Source organism: Podarcis muralis, chromosome 16, assembly GCF_964188315.1.
Source record: "Podarcis muralis chromosome 16, rPodMur119.hap1.1, whole genome shotgun sequence".
Classification (NCBI taxonomy): Eukaryota; Metazoa; Chordata; class Lepidosauria; order Squamata; family Lacertidae; genus Podarcis; species Podarcis muralis.
In genome coordinates this window covers 4195716-4215808 of record NC_135670.1, presented here as the reverse complement: position 1 = coordinate 4215808, position 20093 = coordinate 4195716, and the positions used below count along the sequence as shown (strand labels likewise).

Sequence of the window (20093 nt, the reverse complement as noted above, 5' to 3'; positions counted from 1 at the left end):
TGAAGGGTGTTCCACAGGGCGGGTGCCACAACCGAGAAGGCCCTGTTCTGCCTGGTTCCCTATAACTTCACTTCCCGCAGGCTGAACAGTTAAGTACTTATTGTTAATTCCTCTAGTGGCTGGGGAATCCCAGTCAGATGGGAGCAGTATAAATAAAATTATTCTTATATTATCATAATCATCATCAAGGGTCTTGACCTCTGTTAAAAAAAAGTGGGGGGTAAATCCATTAGCCACAGCAGAGCAGCCAATTTAGTACAGCACTCCACCATTACAACATCTGTGCTACTGACTTCGTCTTTGGGATTGAAACATATACCACAAAAAATTAGTTATGCACCATGCGACTGAAACAGGGTCTACTAGCCTAAAAAACTGTAAGCAACGTGGACTAAACTTACTTCTGGAGCCCCTGTGAGGTTAGGGGCCCCAAAGTTCAATTCGTTTCATAATAGATCCATCCCTAGGTTAGAGCATCAGGCTAGGACCTGGGGAGACCCGGGTTCAAATCCTCCCACTCTTAAGCGCTCACTGGGGGTGACGGGGGGGGGGGCAGTGTTCACCGCCTCCCAGGCTAACCTACTTCGCAGGGCTGTTGCAGGGATTAAATGAGGGGGGGAAGGAACCGTGTGGGCCATTCTGAGCAACTTGGATAAAAATGGTGGGATACATAAACGCAATAAAATAATTTGTACACCGCCTTTCCACCGATCACAGGGAGATTTACAGCATCAAAACACAAAATATCATTTTTTCCTTCTATGCGCAGGCTCTGAAAAAATATTCCCAAATTTTGTAACATGGGGGTGGGTACTTATATGCATATTTGTGTATTGTGCTTGTATTAAATCCTTGGGTATGTAAACATTTATTTATGTATTTGTGTATCTGTTCTGTGCAAATGTAGGCATCAATGATCAGGGGTTGAGCAGCAGAAAATCCCAGGTCCAGTTCCTGGAATCTTGCCTTATGTAGCTGCCAGTGTTGAAACCAAAATGATCTCACAGCCTTGCTGCCTTCATTTCAACAGTACAATTTTTTGGTTGAGAAAAAATGCCTCTGCTACCCTTACAGGCCAAGGTTGGAAAATCTTTTTGGCTCTATGGTTCAGATCCATCTTCCTTATGGGCCAGATCTGGTGGCTGGGGCGGCAGGGCCACCGACCTGTCAATCACCTGACATCACCATGACTTAGCCAAAGTGGAAGTATGGGTACATCCCAAAGGCGGGATTTAACGGCGCCCTCCTGCCCATCAAATGACATCATGAGAGACATCAGCTGATGGACATGAGTTGGAGAAAACAGCCTCCGGGGCCATTGGGACCCAGCAACCCTCTGATGTAGTCTTAGAGCAGGGGTGGGGGATGCTTTCAGCTCGAGGGCCGCATTGCCTTCTAAGTAACCTCCTGAGGGCCAGAGGCAAAAGTGGGCAGAGCCACTAATGCAAATTTTATAGTAGGCTAGTTTTGAACCGGGATGCGGGTGGTGCTGTGGTCTAAACCACAGAGCCTAAGACTTGCTGACTGATCGGCGGTTCGAATCCCCATGACGGGGTGAGCTCCCGTTGCTCAGTCCCTGCTCCTGCCAACCTAGCAATTCGAAAGCACGTCAAAGTGCAAGTAGATAAATAGGTCCCGCTCCGGCGGGAAGGTAAACGGCATTTCCATGCGCTTCTCTGGTTTGCCAGAAGCGGCTTAGTCATGCTGGCCACATGACCCGGAAGCTGTACGCCAGCTCCCTCGGCCAATAAAGCGCGATGAGCGCCGCAACCCCAGAGTCGTCCACGACTGGACCTAATGGTCAGGGGTCCCTTTACCTTTACCTAGTTTTGAACCACGCCCCAATCTATCCTCTACCCACAAGCAAGAGACATAAAGAGAGTTCACGAAGCATGCAGGCTACTTAGGGGTTCAAAGCAGGGCCCAAGAACGGTGTGGCTTGTGGAAAATTCGGATAGTGACATGGAGGGAATGTAAAGGACTAAATTCCTATTCCACTCTTCCTTCTCCTCCATGGAGTTCAGAGCTGCAGGCACAGGTCTCCAATCCTCACCTCCTTTTTCACTTTACAAGAACCTTGCAAGGTAGCTTGGCTTTCAGGCTCCAAGGCCACCTGTGAGACCAGGTTTATCCAGCAAGAAAACCTCCTGGGTCTCTGCCCCTCAGAGCAAGGGAAGAAATCCAATCCCAGGTAAGATAAGAGCCCTATCGGTGCCTTTCAGCGGCGGGGACGCCCTACTCGCGAGTAAGGAGACGACCTCAGGGAGCAGGCAAGCGTAATGTGGGCATAAAAGAAATCCAAATTACAGGAATGCACAAATGCGGTAGCACAGGCGGACGCTCTTAAAAGAAATAAAGACGGCTTTATTGGACCGAGTAGCACACGGCATGTTACGCCCCATCGTGTCCGACAGATGAAGCTGATGAAACAGGCGTGGGGTGGTGTTGTTTTCTGAGAGAGAAGGGAAGGGGGTTTCAACATCCATCTGAACAGGCAATGATATGCCTCAGAGTCACGAGGGGCGAAGTGACAAAAATCCACGGCACGGCACATCGAGATGGGCGGCTACAAGGATGTCTGGGCAGGTCCAGGACCCAACCGTGTGTTCATTCATTCTCTCTCTCCCTCTGCGCCAGAAACAAGTCATGGATGTGGCTGCGCTGAGCGGCTAGTCCTCAGTTGTCCCGCCTCCGGTGACGGGAGGTAATGGCAGTCAGTCCCGGCGCTGAATGAGAAAACAGTCCCACTCACTTCTTGAGGTTGACTTGGAGCTTTTTAAAACGGGTCCAAGGCGAGGGTTGTCTTCCCGCCCCCCCCGCCCCAATTTTTAAAAAAACGCCAGAACTTGTGCTTGCTGCTTCCTTAAAACCCAGTCAAAGCAAAGTCATTAAATCGTAACACTATAGAAAGAACCCCACTCCTCTCGCCTTCAGCTCGAAGAGCTGATTTCCCCCCCATGGAAATTGGGGGGGGGGGTGTTTGGTGGGGGTGGAAGAATACACTTAAATACAACTTCATAAATATTAACATCATGGAGAAAAAAAACCAAACAACAAAAAAAGCTTGTGTTCTTTTCCTCCTCGCGGGACAAAAATAGACGATTCTGGGGATGTTTCCAAAGAGTCAAAGGGTGTCTAATATAGACATTTACTTAAAATAGAACTCTTAAAGAGAATTGTGGAGAGGGCAGGGTAAGGCAAGGAAGTAATTCCTCCAAACACAGAGCTGTGTTGTCACCTGGAGTTCTGTATGGCTAGAAAAACTGCAGGAATTTTAACTACTTTTCTGCATTATGAATGCAAAATAGGATTTGTCCCTGTCCCCCCTTTTTTTTTGTTTAAAAAATAGAATCAACCAATTATTCCCGACATGTCGTCATACTTCCTGATATCTTCTCCGTATTTAAGAGATCAGGAGTGCTCCGTTTGTCCTTCCTCCCCTATTCAGGGTTAAACAAGGTACACTTTGTCAAGCCTGGGCAGAGTATAATGGCTAAACCTGGTTGTCCCTAAGGTGCAGCCCACCTGTGAAAAGCTAACCATGGGTAGTCAAAAATTGGCTACACCCACAGCAGGCACTGAAAAGGGGGGGGGGGTATGTGAACTTGTGGGGCACTCCCTGTTCCTTACAGAAAAAAAAGAAAGCGTTTTGCTTCAAGTTTAGGTTCCAGTGGAACAGAGGGAACTTCTGCTATACATCAACATTTTAAACAGAATAAAACCGGCCTGTCTTCATAAGCCTCTAAGCTTCTTACTGTGATTACTGACAGCAAGGGGGGTATAAAAAAAATACATTTAGGAGAAATATAAATTCTCTTGGTGGAATTCTCTAGGGAGGAAAGGGCTGTCATGATTTCAACTTGACCGTAAATGTAGAATATTACTTTTTTATATATATATAAAAAAACCAACCCAAAAGTTATTGGCATGACACAAGTTCCAAACTGCCGAAGGGGCTCCTGTTTGGAAAGTTTAGTGATTCTTTCACTAAGGTTTTATGCTACCTTCTTTCCCGCTCTCTCTCTCTCCCTAGTTTAAAGACCTAGTTGCTTTCTTCAGAGTCAAAGGGCATCGCAACTAGGAACGTTGTAGGAAACTTTCACTACGTACAAAGGAGGAAGTTGGCTGTTTTTATAAAGCAAAAGGAGCTGGAAAGCCTCGGTGCTAAGATCTGAGCACAGATATATATGTGTGTATATATATGTATAATTAAAAAGAAACAAACCAGAAACCAGGGCATTTCAAATTTTTCTTTTTCTTTTTTAAAAAAAGGAGGTTTATAAGTCTGGAGTCCCTTAAAGGACTTAATACTGAGAAAGGGAGGTGTCTTCCTCCCTCACAAAGGCCAGGGCAGATTAAGTTTGGTCCGCTAGTAAAATGCTGAAGGCTTAAAAACCGTCCTTGCTTCTGAGCAGACGTGCTTACAGTAGAGTTTAAAGGGGGCGGGGTGCTATCGCTTGCGCTAAAATAAAAATCAAGATTTAAAAATGAGCAAGACGTCCATGGATGTGTGACACCCCCCCCTTCGCCCCCACCAAGAGGATAGTTTCTCCCTTGGAGAAAAGGCTGTTCTTGGTGCATCAGAAGTTTCTTGACCTAAAAACGACATACGTTAAAAAACAAAAAAAACCTAAAGAACCAACACCCCAATACGGCAGTTTGAAAGGGGGGGGGGATTTTAAATACAAGTTAAAAATAAAACGTCAACGTTCATCCTTTTGCAAAGTGTTCCAAGACCAACAGACACCCTGATTCCCCCCGCCCTTCTGCTCCCGGGGAGGATCGGGAGCACAGAGAGAAGCCCCTCGCAGCATCGAGACGTTCTCTGCTCAGGCATTTGGGACCACCTAGAAGGGTACCTGTCCCTTCTTGAGACACAGCCTGGAAAACGCCTGTGGCTCAGGGAACGCTCTTCCGCCTGCGCCAGAGGAAACTCGGGGTCCCCCATGAGAGACCCGGCGGGCTTCAGGAAAGTTGGCGGATAACACTACTTTGCTGCAGGTGTGTGTGTGAGGGGCTGAGCCCCCCGTTTTGTCTGTTCAGATCAGTTAAAAGTTCTAGGTATCAGCAGCCTGGGAAGGGCTGGAGGTTCAGTGCTCCACAGACAACGCAGAGAGCGTGGAGGAAAGTCTTCCGCTCATGTCTAAAGAAGGAATCCACCGCATGATATTTCACTGCAAAAAAAAGAAAGAAAGAAAAGGGAGTTAGGCAGGTTTCAGGAAGGTCGTGCCTGCAGCTTAGGAGGAGATTTCTGTGGTGGAGTGATGCATTGCAGGAGAAAAGGATATGCCATTTTTGGAAGGAGGCAAACTGAAATATCCTTGGGAAGAAATGAGGATTTTTTACAAAGTGGAAAGTAGTATCAGTTCTGGATGAGGGGGAACCAGGAGCTTGGCACCACACCTGAAGAGGGTGCAAATCCTGAATCCAGTTCGTTTCTGATCTTGTGGGGTTTTATTTAACTACTGTGGCTAAAACTGGAACTTCTCTTGAGTTACCCTGGAAGTGGGAGCTGCCTTAACAGGGCAGCTGCAAGCAGCAGCGTATTGACAGCAGCACCTTCTCTGCACCCTTTTTGGTTTAGACAAGCCTTCCCAGACTTGGATGCAGAATGTGGATGTATGTTTTAATGTGTTTTTAGCTGATGTTTATCTTTTGAACATTTTAATAGTTGTTTTTACTGATACAGTCATACCTCTGAAGTCGAACAGAATCCGTTCCGGGGGTCCATTCGACTTCTGAAATGTTCGGCTTCCAAAGCACGGCTTCTGATTGGCTGCAGGAAGCTCCTGCAGCCAATCAGAAGCCGCAGAAGCCTCGTCAGATGTTCGGCTTCCAAAAGAATGTTCAAAAACCAGAACACTCACTTCTGGTTTTCGATCGTTCAGGAGCCGGAAGGTTCAACTCCCAAGGCATTCAGGAGCCAAGGCACGACTGCAATTCTATTGTTTTATTCTCTTTGCAAGCTGCTTCTTTTTACAATGTAAAATGTACAATGTACATTTACAATGTAAAATTCTTCTTTTTACAATGAAGTGGTGTGTACAATTTATTAAACAAATAAGCATAGGCAAAGTCTCCTGCTTGTTTCCTGCTTGGCAGGAGGTTGGACTCGATGGCCTTTGTGGTCTATTCCAACTCTATGATTCTATGATTCTAAGTTGACATGCGGCCGCCTGAGGTTTGCCAGTGCTTTGCTAGGTCTAACAGCGAGTTCCAAGAGTCCAATGCAATTACCAGGAGGGCACCAAGCTGGCGACCCCTCCTTCCTGTAAAAAAAAGACGACTTACAAAGCTGATCTCCGTCTCTGGCAAGTCTTCAAATTGCTCCGTCAGCTCAGAGGGACGTCCTGGTGCGGAGGGTCCTGGAGAAATGCTGAGGGGAGAGAGGGGGAAATAAGATGCTTTAAAAAGGGGCGCTATGATTATGACGTGTGGCCTCCCCAGGTTACACTGCAAAGGCTGCTCAAAAACAGGACTGGTGTTCGTTTATGGTACCAGCTTTCATGGGCAGGTGTTTGCTACAAAGGAACCCTTTTCCTCCCCATAAGTGGCCAGCTGGTCAGTAGTAAGGGCCTCTCCCCCAAAGAACCCCACAGCTGTATCAGGCCAAAGGGGGTTCATCTTGTCCAGCTTCCTGTTCTCAAAGAGGCCAACCAACTCTTTAGCAGCATGTGAGAGTCACAGAGGAGGAGACCATCAAGACGCAAGGAGCTTCCCGTTGGTTCCCAGAGGGGTCTCAGGGCTGATGAGTCTTTCCTTTGTCTCCACTGCAGGAAGGGGAAAGATCAGCTCCTTGCTGATTACCATATTTTTCACCCTATAGGGCGCACCGGCCCATAGGGCGCACCTAGTGTTTTTTTTTGGGGGGGGGGGAATTATTCCCCCCCCCCCCGGAGCGGGGCTGGGGCAGGGGAAGCCCGAGCTTCCCCCGACCCCAGCCCCTAGAACAGGCTGCTCAGCACGCCCCAGGCTTTGGGATGCAGGCTGCTATCCGCAAGCCTGGGGAGCCCGGCGGGAACTCCTGTGGGCTCCCAAGGCTTGCGGGTAGCTTCCTGAAGCCTGGAGAGCGAGAGGGGTTGGTGTGCACCGACCCCTCTCGCTCTCCAGGCTTCAGTGAAAGCCTGCATTCGCCCCATAGGACGCACACACATTTCCCCTTCATTTTTGGAGGGGGAAAAGTGAGTCCTATAGGGCGAAAAATACGGTAGTTTAATCCACAACACGCAGAAAAAAAATCTCAGCCAAACCAACTGGTAAAAACCAAAGCTTGAGAAAGTTTGACCTTTCCATTCATCATTTCCATGGAGGGTGGTGGGGAGGGGGCGTTTGAGAAGTCAATTATTGCTGGCAGCAAGAGTAACTCTTGAAGCACACAGGGATGAAAGGTGTGGGGTCTTATTTCTGTATAGCCGCTTGCTTAGCCCTTCCCAGGTTCCTGTTGCTCTTTCTCTGATCTCACTTCTTTTGAATCCACTTAACTTCTCCAGACCAACTCTTTGCCCCAACCTGAACCAAGAGAGTTCAGCTGCAGACAGAAGCTGATCTCACTAGAGGGAGAAAGTCTGTGTCTTGGCTGCAATCGCTTCCAGCTGCAGGTGGCAGTTTGATGGGATCTGGGGCTCTGCTATAAAAAATAAGAATGGCTGCAAGCAGGAAACCTCCCCTTCTCCCTGATGAACTAGCTTTCTACAGGCAGGAGAATTAAAACTGTGCAAAAGTCTTGAGTGCAGAATTACTGGCTGAGCGGGAATTATACCTTGCTTAATGTAGCTCAACACCCCGCAGAAGGGGGGGGGGGACTAAACCCATGGCAGTTTCCAACTTGCAATAAGCCCAACATGCAATTCCACGCTGGGGGGGCTGTGCCTTAAGGGATGGGGATGACCATCATCTGTGGCCCTGCAGAGATTGCTGGAACTCCCAACTCCCATCAACCAGCATGGCCAACATTCAGGGATGATGATGATGATGATGATGATGGGAGTTGTAGTCTGGAAGCATCTGGAGGGCCAGAGGTTCTTCCCATTCCTGGGTATTATTGGGACACCGCACATTGATGGCTTCCTTGTCTGACAGGGTGAGTTTTTCACCTACTTGGGAGAACGTTGAACTAGCTACCTCTGAAGATAAGCTGTTTTCCTGTGACCTATGTGGAGATCAAGAGACAGACCTTTCATCATTCCTGAGATGGCTGTACTCTATTAAACACACACCAGTGACCCCCCCCCCAACTCCTTCCCTTCCCCCAAGATCTTCCGGGTTAAGGAAACCTCTCTTTTAAAAATAAAAAGGCAAGTGACAGCAGCCTCTCTAAAATGTGCTGCATTTCTATAGCCTGTTTCAGCTGAGAAAACACGCTATGTGCTGCGACAGCCGAAAAGGCAGATGGCAGAATAGGGGGGGGTATTTGTGTAGCAAGGGACAAAGTGAAGTGAAGGCTTCTTAAGGAAGAAGACTGCTTTAAAACACAATTGTTTTGCCGGCTTCTTAAAGCCTACTCCCGGGTCTTTCAACCCACGCATGTGCAAAACACAAACTGGCCTTTTCACAAGGTGGCACAAATCCCTAGCTCCAATTTCTCTCTCTCCCCACGCCCAATCTTCACAGGGGCTGGGAGAAGCTCCTCAAAAATGGGGCAACTGGGTCGTCTAAAAGTGCATGAGAAAGAGGAGAAGGAAGAATGTGTTGTGGAAGAACCCCGAGGGGTCAGCGCAAGGCAGGGAGGTGGCCAGGCAAACTGCTCACAGCCAATGCTGTTTCCCTGGCTTTGAAGCAGCGGCACCCAAACTCCTGAACACAATCCCCAGGGAAGCTCCCCTTGTTGCTGTTTTGAGGACAGGATAAGCTGCCTTGGTTTCCCCCAGGTGTTTTTGATCTTGCCTTTTCATTTCTGTGCAGTCTTCACACACACCTCTCAAAACGTATCATTTGTATGTTTTGATTGTGGCTGTTGTTTTCTTAAGATGTCCTGGGGGGTCTTATCTGAAGGGTAGGGCGGAAACCCCCAAAATAAAAGAAGTTGGCTGACAGGAGCTTATCATGCCTTATTTATTTCTTTAATCCCACAATCTGTTCCGAGCCCTACAGAGAAAGGGTGCTAAAAACCGGATTCAGATGCACCTGCCTCAGGGCTTCCTGGTTTGTGTAAAGACAAAGTAAGGCTGTCTCCACCTCCCTTAATCTATAAGCAATTTTCTTTTCCTTTTGGTATAGTTTTCGAACTTGTGAATAAACAGAACAAAAATGCCCCACCGGCTGGTCTGTGTTATGTCTCATCTCACCTACGGCTACTGCTGAGGCTGAACCTGGTCTTGCTAGAACACATGTCTGCATAGCTCTGCCTGTAACCTAGGCAAAGATTAAAAGGGGAAGGGGGAAGGGTTAAGTGCATCATTCTGTGTGGGCAAGACTGAAAACACAGCTGGACACCAAGCTGTGAAAACCCCAGGGAAGCCGTCTGAACAGCAGTCAGGCCCAGCCTTTAGAGTCTGCTTTCTGGGGCAGCTAAAGGAGGGCTAGAAGTCTGTACGGCTGGTGGAAGAAGATTGGAAGAAATATAAAGACTATTTACAGAAATATTGTAAAATTAATGAATGTTAGAATGATGTTGGATTTAAGTTAAGTGGTTTTCAGCAGTAATGTTATAAAGATGTGCAAAAATGGTTTGTTAACAGGTGATAATCTGAAGTTATAATATATTAAGATCAAAGATTAGGATAAAAACAAATAGGGAAAGGATTTGCTGAACCAACTAATTGAACTGGATACAAAAAAGGGAGGTGTGAGGAGGTCTGGGGAACAAGCAAATGAAAGATAAGATATGGAAAGATTGAATTGTTTTTTAACTGTTTTTACTTTGTATTTTTTCTTTTTCTTTTTGTAACTTTTTGAAAACTTTCATAAAAATCTTTTAAAAAATAATAGAAGTCTGTACGGCTGACTGGGTGGGCAGGGAGGCGGGAAAAGCAGCTTCGCTGGATCAGACCAATGGCCGATCTCAAATCCAGTATACTTCTTTCCCATAATAAGTTAGCCAGATGTCTCTGGGAATCTGTTCGGTCCCCATCGTGGGGTGCTCTCCATCCCAGGTGTGGGTAGGCTGGGCCGCAATCAAGAGGAACCTTTGCAGGGTGGTTACGGATGATGGGGAGGGCAGGGAGGAGACAAGGCATGGATTCCTGCTCTGCCCCTGCCCCGTACAGTCACAGCAAAGAGGCATTTCAGAGCAACGTTAAGCATAATCCAAACACCATCCGATCAGGACAGCAGAAAAGCCCCTCCTCAAGTTCAAAGGTCAAAACGAGACAGCTACTAAACCACGGTTCAGGTCTTGGCCCCCCACCCCTCACCTAGGGAAGGAGCTCTCCGGAGTCGGATCCTTTGAGGTACCTGATTTGTGCACTTCCACTCCTATCGACCTAAACAGAGAAATAAAGAGAGAGAGAGAGAGAGAGAGATGAAGAGCATGCCTGACTCTCAGTGGCAATGATCTAGGAATCTGAGCTGCTTTGCACAATACTTTTTTGAAAAGGAGCAAAAAACAACAACAAAAAACAGCTGGCGTGGCTGAACCAAGAAAACAAAAGTTCATATATATTCTCCCTCTTTTTTTCTCCTTTATCATGGAGAAGAATCCCACAATCCAATTTCCAAGCTGCTGATTCAGCAAGAGATGCCAATAAAATTTTAATCTTTAGTCCAGGAGTGATTCCCCCCCCTTAAAAAAAACACCAGCAGGTGGAGCTGCTAACTAACCCCCAACCCAACATCACCCCTTTTTTATTTCCTTAAATCCCCTTTTCTCATCTTCTTGTTACATACAGGAGAGAGAATTTAAGGGGGGGGGGGGAGAATGGGGGTGAGGCTGGGTTGGTGATAAAGAAACAGAGAAGGGAAGGAACATTACATGAAAAGAGAGAGGAATCAAGCTAATGTGGTATATTTATGTCAAGAAAGCGCAATTGCATTTCATCCAGTAAGGTGCAAAAGCGGGGAGAAGCAAGACAAGGCAGACTTTTTAACCACAACTGATGAGTGACTTCAATTAAGCGCCCTCAAAAAAACCTGACAGCTCCCTACCTGAAGCTGTGATTTCCCTCATCTCTGTCTCTTCATGCCATGCAAATTTTTATTTTAAAAGGGGAGATTCCCAAATGCAGGGGCTGACTCAGGTCACAAGGCCCCCAAGCAAAACTGCTTTTGGCAAAGAGCCTCTTGCAATTAAAACAGGGTTGTTTGTTGTTGTTTTTTAAAAAAAGTTAGTCGTAAATGGCAATACCGCTGGCCGTGCAGCTGAAGACTAAGCTTAGCAGGGTGGGCTGGGCTAAATACAGGAGCAGTTTTGAAGTCACATGCCAAAATCCTCTTGCCCCGGCAAAGGCAAATCTTGTGATAATGAAGACGTTGCCAAGGGTCTTTGTGACAAAACAACCAGTCTATATGTGGCTTGCAGCCTGCGTGGATGTTTCTTCCTAAGCGAGGGGAGGTTGTGAGGGAGAAGTGAAGTCCTGACCCTACAGCTTCTCATTACACCCCCCAAAAACCCCTTTGGGAGCTCTAAGAACAGACCGACTGAATCAGAGCAAAAGTCTGTCTGCTCTAGTTTCCCGTCCCAAGCAGATGCCTTCCCTGAAAAGCTCACAAACAGGATGTTTTTAACACTCAGTTGGGAGCCACCCAGAGTGGGGAAACTGGGGAACTCAGCCAGATGGGTGGGGTATAATTATTTATTATTATTATTATTATTATTATTATTATTATTATTATTATTATTATTATTATTATTACCCCCTACACACCCACACCCCTGAAATTCCATAGCTTCCTGCCTCTGAACCTCAGATGCAGCCTGGTATCTGTGCCCTTCATCTCCCTGTTGAACTTCGACTTATACAGTGGTACCTCGCAAGACGAATGCCTCGCAAGACGGAAAACTCGCAAGACGAAAGAGTTTTCTGTTTTTTGAGCTGCTTCGCAAGACGATTTTCCCTATGGGCTTGCTTCGCAGGACGGAAACGTCTTGCAAGTTTGTTTCCTTTTTCTTAACACCGTTAATACAGTTGCGACTTGACTTCGAGGAGCAACTCATAGAACGCGGTGTGGTAGCCTTTTTTGAGGTTTTTGAAGACTGGTGATTTTTGAAGCTTTTCCAAAACTTTCCCGAAACCGTGCTTCGCAAGACGACAAAACTCGCGGAACGAATTAATTTCGTCTTGCGAGGCACCACAGTAGTAGACTAAAGGTCAGCGAGAGCAGGCAGACACCAAGCCCACTCCTTGAGGGATGCCTGCTGGCCCACCAGCTGCCAGCTTCGAAGGCAAAAAGAAGGGAGGGGGAGAAGAATGCAAACCACAGCCAAATAAATTTGTTCTATTACAGGGGAGGGGAGGGACCAGAGGATCGGTGCAGCACACCTCAGTCACTTTCCCAAGGCACCCACTTCCCATCAGGGAAAGCCAGCTGCAAATCTGGGCTGCCATGACCACTGCCTGCAGATCCCTCAGCCCTAGATCGCAGGATGCGACAGTTAATTTTGTAATAAAATAAACCCAGCCTCACTTCGAACAGTCTTATGGCAGACTGGTTTCTACACATAAACACACATGGAAAACCTGCGAGTCAACAAGAAGCCAGCAGCCGGGCCCAGCCTTACCTGTTGGCTGGTGAATCGTGGCTCCTGCTCCCGAAGGAGGAGGTGGATAAGGTTGTGGCAGCTGAGTCGCTGTTTATTTCCTCTGCAAGGGGAGTGTGGGGGAGAAGGTCAGGGCGGCCCAGCTGGGAACCTGAGGAAGAGGGGAAAAGGGGTGGTCAAGCTTTAAAGCTGTAATTTGAGGACACCGTAATTTTAATTTGTAATTTGGCATCTTCATCCTCCCCGTTCTTCCTTTCATGTCTTAGCCTGGAACCTGCCAGGATTTCTACCCTTGGCTGCTCACCCACTCCCAGCCGGGGCAACCCTTGGCGTTGTTCCGTGCTGTAGATGGGAGAGGCTTCCTCAACAGATCCCTGCTTCGCTTCAGCTAGTACCATAGGAAGCTGCTTTGTACCAAGTCAGAGCTTTGGGCCAGCTTGCTCAGTGGTGTCTACACTGATTGGCAGCAGCTACTCTCCAGAGCTCATTGGCTCTCTCTCTCAGCCCGGCCGGGATACGCCATTGGGGACGGAACCTGGAACAAAACGCTCTCCCCACTTCCTCTGGGTCTCTGCCCTACCCCACTCCATCCCAGACTAGTTTGAACAGCATCGTGCTCAGAAAGACAAACAGAAGCCCCACCCCTGGTTACCGTATTTTTCGCCCTATAGGACGCACTGGCCCATAGGACGCACCTCGTTTTTTTGGGGGGGGGAATGAATAAAAAAAACTTATTCCCCCCCCAGCCATGGGGCAGGGGCGGGGGAAGCTTGGGCCCCAGAACAGGCTGCCGCCCGCAAGCCTTGCGAGCCCGCGGGAACTCCCCCGGGGCGCACAAGGCCTGCGGACACCTGCGCGAAGCACGGGGCATCCTCCGGAGGGCGCCCCATGCTCCGGGCTGCAGGTTGCCGCCCGCAAGCCTTGCACGCCCGGGGGATAGCTTCCTGAAGCCTGGAGAGCGAGAGGGGTTGGTGCGCACCAATGCCTCTCGCTCTCCAGGCTTCAGCGTAAGCCTGCATTCGCCCCATAGGACACACACACATTTCCCCTTCATTTTTGGAGGGGGAAAAGTGCGTCCTATAGGGTGAAAAATACGGTAAATCCACCACTGGGCCGAGCCATTACGCACGGAAGGGGCATGAAAGCATTTGAACAGAAGAGCCTGGCCCCCCAAGAAGTCTTTCCCCTGTCTCTGCGGAGGGTTCTTATGCAAGGAGCATGAAACCTCCCTGCTTGAAGCATGGAATGCTGCAGCCGAGCAACTGATGAAGACAACTCTGGGTGTCGCCGCAGCTTGTCAGGCTGGGACAGGCAGGAAGGCCTTGGTCCTGACATGCCTCCTCCTCCTCCTCCCCATTCCCCCCCCCCCAACCTCTGGGGAGCCACCAACCTTGCTCGACTTCCGCCTCCATCGTGAACTGCGCTTTTGCCTCACACAGCCCTTGCACCTGGGATGGGGCGCCACCCTGGCCTGGCCGCCGGGGAGGTCCTGCACCAGACCGGCTCTTTTTCGAAGGGGAAGATTTAACTTGGAAAGGGAAAGAGAAACCACAGACGTGTATACCAGATGTAGCCTTATTGGCAGCCTTTGTCTTGCCTATTAAGCAAGGCACAAGGCCTAACACACACAAAATATATGGGGGTGGAAGGGCACTCAAATCACTTGAAATAGAAAGCCTTTGAAGTAGCTGCGACTCAACAATAACCAAGTTAGGACCACCTGGGAGGAAAATGGAACTGAAATGCCCAACGTGCTGTAGTTTAGTGGTTTCCCAAGGTCTTGAAGGGATGCTCTCTTTGGGGGTTTGCTGAGCAAAACCCTTTATCTAGTGGGCAGAGTGCTGAACTAGGATACGGGGGAGACCACGGGAGAAATCCCCACTCAAGCCAGGAAGCTGCCTGGGTGTGACCTTGGAGCCAGTCACTGCCTCTCAGTCCTCCCAAAGGGCTTTTGTGTGGACTAAGCGAGGACGCGGGTGGCGCTGTGGGTTAAACCACAGAGCCTAGGACTTGCTGATCAGAAGGTCGGCGGTTCAAATCCCAGCGACGGGGTGAGCTCCCGTTGCTCGGTCCCTGCTCCTGCCAACCTAGCAGTTCGAAAGCACGTCAAAGTGCAAGTAGATAAATAGGTACCGCTCCAGCGGGAAGGTAAACGGTGTTTCCATGCGCTGCTCTGGTTAGCCAGAAGCGGCTTAGTCATGCTGGCCACATGACCCGGAAGCTGTCTGCAGACAAACGCCGGCTCCCTCGGCCTATAGAGCGAGATGAGCGCCGCAACCCCAGAGTCGGTCACGACTGGACTTAATGGTCAGGGGTCCCTTTACCTTTACCTTTTTAAGCGAGGAAGGGGAGAATCACGAGTGCCACTTTGAGCTCCTTAAGAGAAAAAAAGGTGGCATAGAAATGCAACAAATAAATGAAACAGGTAAGGTGTTGGGTCTGAACCTTCACTTCAAGGCCTGGGGCCTGATCCATCAGCTCACTGGCTCTGAAGCCGGGGCTGCAGGAGCTGCCTTGTTCCAAAGTCAGCCCACTGGTTCATCGTCACCAGGGTCACACGCTCAAACAGGCAGCAGCTTCCGGAAGTCTCCTCAAGCCCGGCAGCTTTAACCAGATAGGCTGGATAGTCAACCCAGGGGCCATCGACAGGCAAAGCCTGGCACTGTGACTGCGCTTCAGCCCCTCTCCCTAAACATCCCACAAACTGAGAGATTTCAATGGCTTCTCAGCCACCTGCGGCCTTCTGGGCGCTGCTGGACTCCCATCAGCCAGCATGGCTATTGCTTGTCAAGGTTTTTTAGAAGCTCCAATGGTTTCTTATTGTCTTAACTCTGCAATTCTTTTTAATTTATACTGCTCTAACTTTTTGATGTTTGTCTCCCTGGGCTCCTTTGGGAGGAGGGGCAGAAAATAAATATAATAAATATAATAATAATAATAATAATAATAATAATAATAATAATAATAGGAATGATGATAGGAGTCCTGCAAACATCTGGAGAGGCAAAAGTCCCTGGGCTAAGAACTGCTTAGATCATGTACCATCCAGTATGGCAGCATTTACTTTGGGTCTGCCGGGAATCCTTCCAGGGCACCGATGCAGCAGAATTGTCACACTATTTTCAGAGGGCCCCCAGAAAAGCCTGCTAGAGCTGTACCCACCCAGAACAGGGTACATTTATGACCAGTGAAGCTAAGTAACTTACAAGGGATTTTCTTGAAGACAACGTTACACATGAACCGCTGGAACCTTTCCGCGTAAAAACTGGGCCGGTGAACCGAAACCGTGTCCTGCAAAACAGCAATGAAGAGCCAAATGGCAAAGAGTCACATCAAGTGAAAAGAGCCAAATGGCAAAGAGTCACATCAAGGATGAAAGCAGGTGTGAGGGATTTTAAAGAGGAAAACAACAACAACAACAACAACAACAAAAAACCCAAGGCAACAAAATTTAAATCGGAATAAAACCAGCAACAATTTGCCCCCATAGTACAAAAAAAGCCACCTCAAAAGCTGACATCTACACAATACATGGCCAGAAAAAAACTGACCAGAAACTGATAATTCATAACAAAAGGGCCCATTGTATGCCAGAAAAGAAGTCAAAAACTGGTGCCCAAAAAGATGTTTGGTGTCAGGTGGGCTTCTCTGGAGAAACCACCCCAAAGCATTAAGGAGAGTTCACCCCAAAAGCTTCGTTCTATTCACTGAAAACAACAACAAAATATTACACCATCTAGTTCCAGGAAGAAACTCAAGGCCGCTAACAAATAAAAAACGCCACAAAATGACTGGATCCTTGCATCTGCAGGCTCTGGTCTCCCCCCGCCCCCAAAGAAATGACAGCCCAAAATGACATACAAAAGCGAGGGGGGAAGGGAATAGGGTTCTCTCTCTCTCTCCTTTACACCCTCCCTTTCCTCCCTCTTCAGAGGAAAAGCAAACAATCGTCACCACCCAGCACTTCCCAGACAAGACAGAACAACAAGAAGCAGTGGGTTTTGGCTGCTCACCCCATCATGAACAAGGGCTTTCCACGAGTGCTCCAACTTCTTAATGAACCTAGTAAGAAAGATTTTGAAAGGTGGGGATAAGTTAGCCTCGCAGATTTTAAAATCAGTGCATTTTTTGGAGGGAGGGGAGAAGAGGAGGAGACAAAGCAACCTTCCACTCTTCCTAACCCCATGTTTTGTCCACTGGCCCGCCATCCATCTTGCCTGTAATCCAAGCCTCCCAAATTCAGCTTCCTTCCAGAGGGACGCTCTAGGCCTCACCAGGAGGATTACCTTATCTGCTCCTGGATCCCCTGGTTTTGCTATTCCCCCAATTCTTAATAAATAAAATGGCTGATTCTAAACATGTCTGGTTAGCCTCGAATCTCAAACACAAAGCAGGCTGATTTCTACTTTTGTGGTTTTTTTCCTGCAAACACATGCACACATCCCTCACTCTGAAGTTTAACTGGCTGCAACTCACCACTGAGTGGTTTGTTGCCTTGACGCCACAGAAACACTTTGCTAACTGTGCAATTCGTTGAGAAAATTCCTGGCCAGAGCAAGCCACCGCCTGCTCCCTTTCCTCTCGCCCGACTCCCAGCCCATGTTATCACTTCCTGTACACTTCCCTCGGCACAACAACTCAACCCGATCTGCAGCCTAATTTGCGAGGGCTTGCCCGCTCAGCCTGCTTCGTCAGTCTTAATTACTTCCAGCGAGCAGGAGATTCATCGCTTGCCCGTCGCCATTTCATAGGCGGCGAAGGCAGCCCTGCACCTCTTTGGGCTCCCCTCTGATGGCTTTAACTGTTATGCTTTGGCCTGCTGAACTGATTGCCTCTGCATCTCCTCACAGCCACAGTAAGTTCTGTATCAGGGGGAATGAAAGGCAGCAGTTTTCCTTGGACTTGAGATAAAATCACAACGCAGAAAAGCCCAGCCCTTAGGGAAGGCCAAGTCCTGTCCCTTTCAGAGGGGTCCTCTAACTTCTAGGTGGGAATTGGGAGTCTAACCACAGCTGGAGAGCCAGCGATTAGCCACATCAGAGGTAGGGAACTATTTGCCAACCCAAGGGCTGTTTTCTTCTGCGTGGCAAGAGTTTGGGAGTGAGGGCACACATGCCAGTGGTGGATGGGGCCAGAGGTCAGAGCAGGAGGGGCAATGGACCAGTCTTTGTACATTCCAGCTATGCAGATGCCGAAAACCTTTACACACACAAAGGAACCTCTCCCCATCCAGCCAAGCAAAAGGCACGACCACAGTTCTCAAGGGGAAGAGTTCCTTTGCTGGGCGAGTCCCAAGGGCTGGGCAGAGAAGCCCAGAAAGCTGCATTTGGCCTCCAGCTTTTGCCATCTGTGCTGGTCAGGGATGATGGGAGTTGTAGTCCAGCATCCTGTTCTCACACTGGCCGAGCAGACGCCTGTGAGAAGCCTGCAAGGAGTATTCCAGCACAACAATCACTTCCTGGGGTTTCCAGCAACTGGTACAGTGGTGCCTCGCAAGACGAAATTAATTCGCTCCGCGAGTTTTGTCGTCTTGCGATTTTTTCCGTCTTGCGAAGCACGGTGTCGGGAAAGTTTTGGAAAAGCTTCAAAAATCACCAAAGTCTTCAAAAACCTCAAAAAAGGCTACCACACCACGTTCTATGAGTTGCTCCTCGAAGTCAAGTCGCAACTGTATTAACGGTGTTAAGAAAAAGGAAACAAACTTGCAAGACGTTTCCGTCTTGCGAAGCAAGCCCATAGGGAAAATCGTCTTGCGAAGCAGCTCAAAAAACGGAAAACCCTTTCATCTTGCGAGTTTTTTGTCTTGCGAGGCATTCGTCTTGCGAGGTACCACTGTATTCAGAAGCAATGCTGCCTGCAACCGTGGAAGCCGAGCAAAGCCATCACGATGCAAAGTTGGAGACTCCTCACCTGTAAGACTGCAGCACGTCAATGATCCCCACGTAGAGAAGCAGCCTCTCCCCCTTGGCATTCCGGGCCGGGATCCCTCCCATTCTGGGCGAGAGAAAAAGAAAAAAGAGTCGAGTCTCAGAAGGTGCCCCAGCCCAGCCAAAAGGCATTTTCACCCACTGCTCCCACCCCTGTGGTTCAGCCCCACGCAGAGCCCATTGGCAACAATTAGGCCTGGCTTGCCACTTGGCAAAAAGGCCCACACACAAAGCGGGGAAAGGACTGGCTCGCAGCATGAGAACAGCCAGGTCAACAGTTTTGGGGAGAGGCATTTGGAAAGCTCTTGAACAAAAGGCTTTGTGAGGTCTGAGGCCGAGATAACCGCTGCTCAGCTGTCACACGGTCTTCCCCAACCCGCTGCTCCCTCCGGTCATTTGAGATGAACGACTCCTGGAAACCCCCAAAGCAGCTGGAAATGCACTGAGTTGGGCTGGTTTAACGGCTGATCTAAGGAGCCTCCGAGGGGAAGGAGCAGCTCACGGGATCCAGGGCCTGGACTTCACAAGACAACACAGAGGACAGAGGTTAGCACCTCTCCCCTTAGCATCTGCCCGGCCATGGCTCCTATAGGTTAGAATTATCAATCCAAGCATCTAAATCTTATGGGGATTGCATGCACCTCTTCTGAATTCAGAGCAGTTTAGCTTCAGAGACCTGCTTCTGAAACATAACTGATCTGGCATAGGGCAGCTTCCTTGGAGATAAGAGATACAGGAGGAAAAGCGAAGACTCTGGCAGGTGAACTCTCTGGGGGCCCCCAATTCAAAGGCTAGTGGTTGAGGTGCTGCCAACCCCCACAAGCCCCCATGAAATTTACAGCTCCAACCTGCTCTCTAGGACAGCTACAGCCCACTTTCCCCCTCAGCATGAAATGCTGCACAAAGCTAAATACGCAGATGTCCTTCATCTGCATAATTCAGTGCAGGCAACAAAACCAGGCTCTTCTCGAAGGGACTCAGATCTTGCTTCTCGCCTGGTTGGCTGGGCACCCCCGTTCCAAAGCGGCCAGAGACTTACTGGTCGTCCGTTTCAATGGTGCCGCCTCGCCGGGCTTCCCCTTGGATGGCCTCCATCGCTGTGGAGTACAGGGCCTTCTGGGGGGCTGGCCGCCGCGTGTCTGCCACGGCCGCCCCATCCGCCACGGCGCGCTCCCGCTGAGCCAGGTCGAGGTTGTGGACTGCCACGAGCAAGCTGTAGTCCATGATTTTGAAGCTCTGCAAAACCTGAAGTATCAAAAGCACACAGGTAACAATGCCGCTTGACAATGTTCTAAAAATCAGGATCTAACTAGATGGAGGTATGCGGAACCTGTGGCCCACCCCTCTCCATGGGAGCTAGAATCCAGCTAGATTTGGCAAGCATCAACTTTCCTTCCCCTGAGCTAGCAAAGGGGAGTCTGTGATATGTTGTTTGTTCCTAGCCATTTTTTTTAGTACAGTGGAACCTCCGTTTTTGAACATAATCTGTTTCAGAAGACCGTTTGACTTCTGAAACATTTGAAAACCGAGGA

General features: G+C 48.9%; 1 protein-coding gene across 8 annotated transcripts in view; it reads right to left on the bottom strand.

Annotated features, from left to right (window-relative positions):
- Positions 1 to 2343: 2343 nt before the first annotated feature.
- Positions 2344 to 20093, bottom strand: part of PIP5K1A (phosphatidylinositol-4-phosphate 5-kinase type 1 alpha) — a 49012-nt gene continuing 31262 nt past the window's right edge. For 2 of the 8 annotated variants that reach the window (XM_028709002.2, XM_028709000.2), the window contains exons 8-18: positions 19601 to 19806; positions 18545 to 18628; positions 16648 to 16696; positions 15841 to 15925; positions 14025 to 14162; positions 12656 to 12785; positions 10393 to 10421; positions 9285 to 9351; positions 8098 to 8149; positions 6292 to 6376; positions 2344 to 5174 (exon numbers count right to left, since the gene is read on the bottom strand). In XM_028709002.2, coding sequence (XP_028564835.2) covers positions 6338 to 6376; positions 8098 to 8149; positions 9285 to 9351; positions 10393 to 10421; positions 12656 to 12785; positions 14025 to 14162; positions 15841 to 15925; positions 16648 to 16696; positions 18545 to 18628; positions 19601 to 19806 — 879 coding nt within the window. In that variant the 3' untranslated portion in view covers positions 2344 to 5174; positions 6292 to 6337. Of the gene's footprint in view, positions 5175 to 6291; positions 6377 to 8097; positions 8150 to 9284; positions 9352 to 10352; positions 10422 to 12655; positions 12786 to 14024; positions 14163 to 15840; positions 15926 to 16647; positions 16697 to 18544; positions 18629 to 19600; positions 19807 to 20093 lie in introns of those variants that run through there. The other 6 variants (XR_013391066.1, XR_013391068.1, XM_077920809.1 and 3 more) reach the window with 6 other exon arrangements.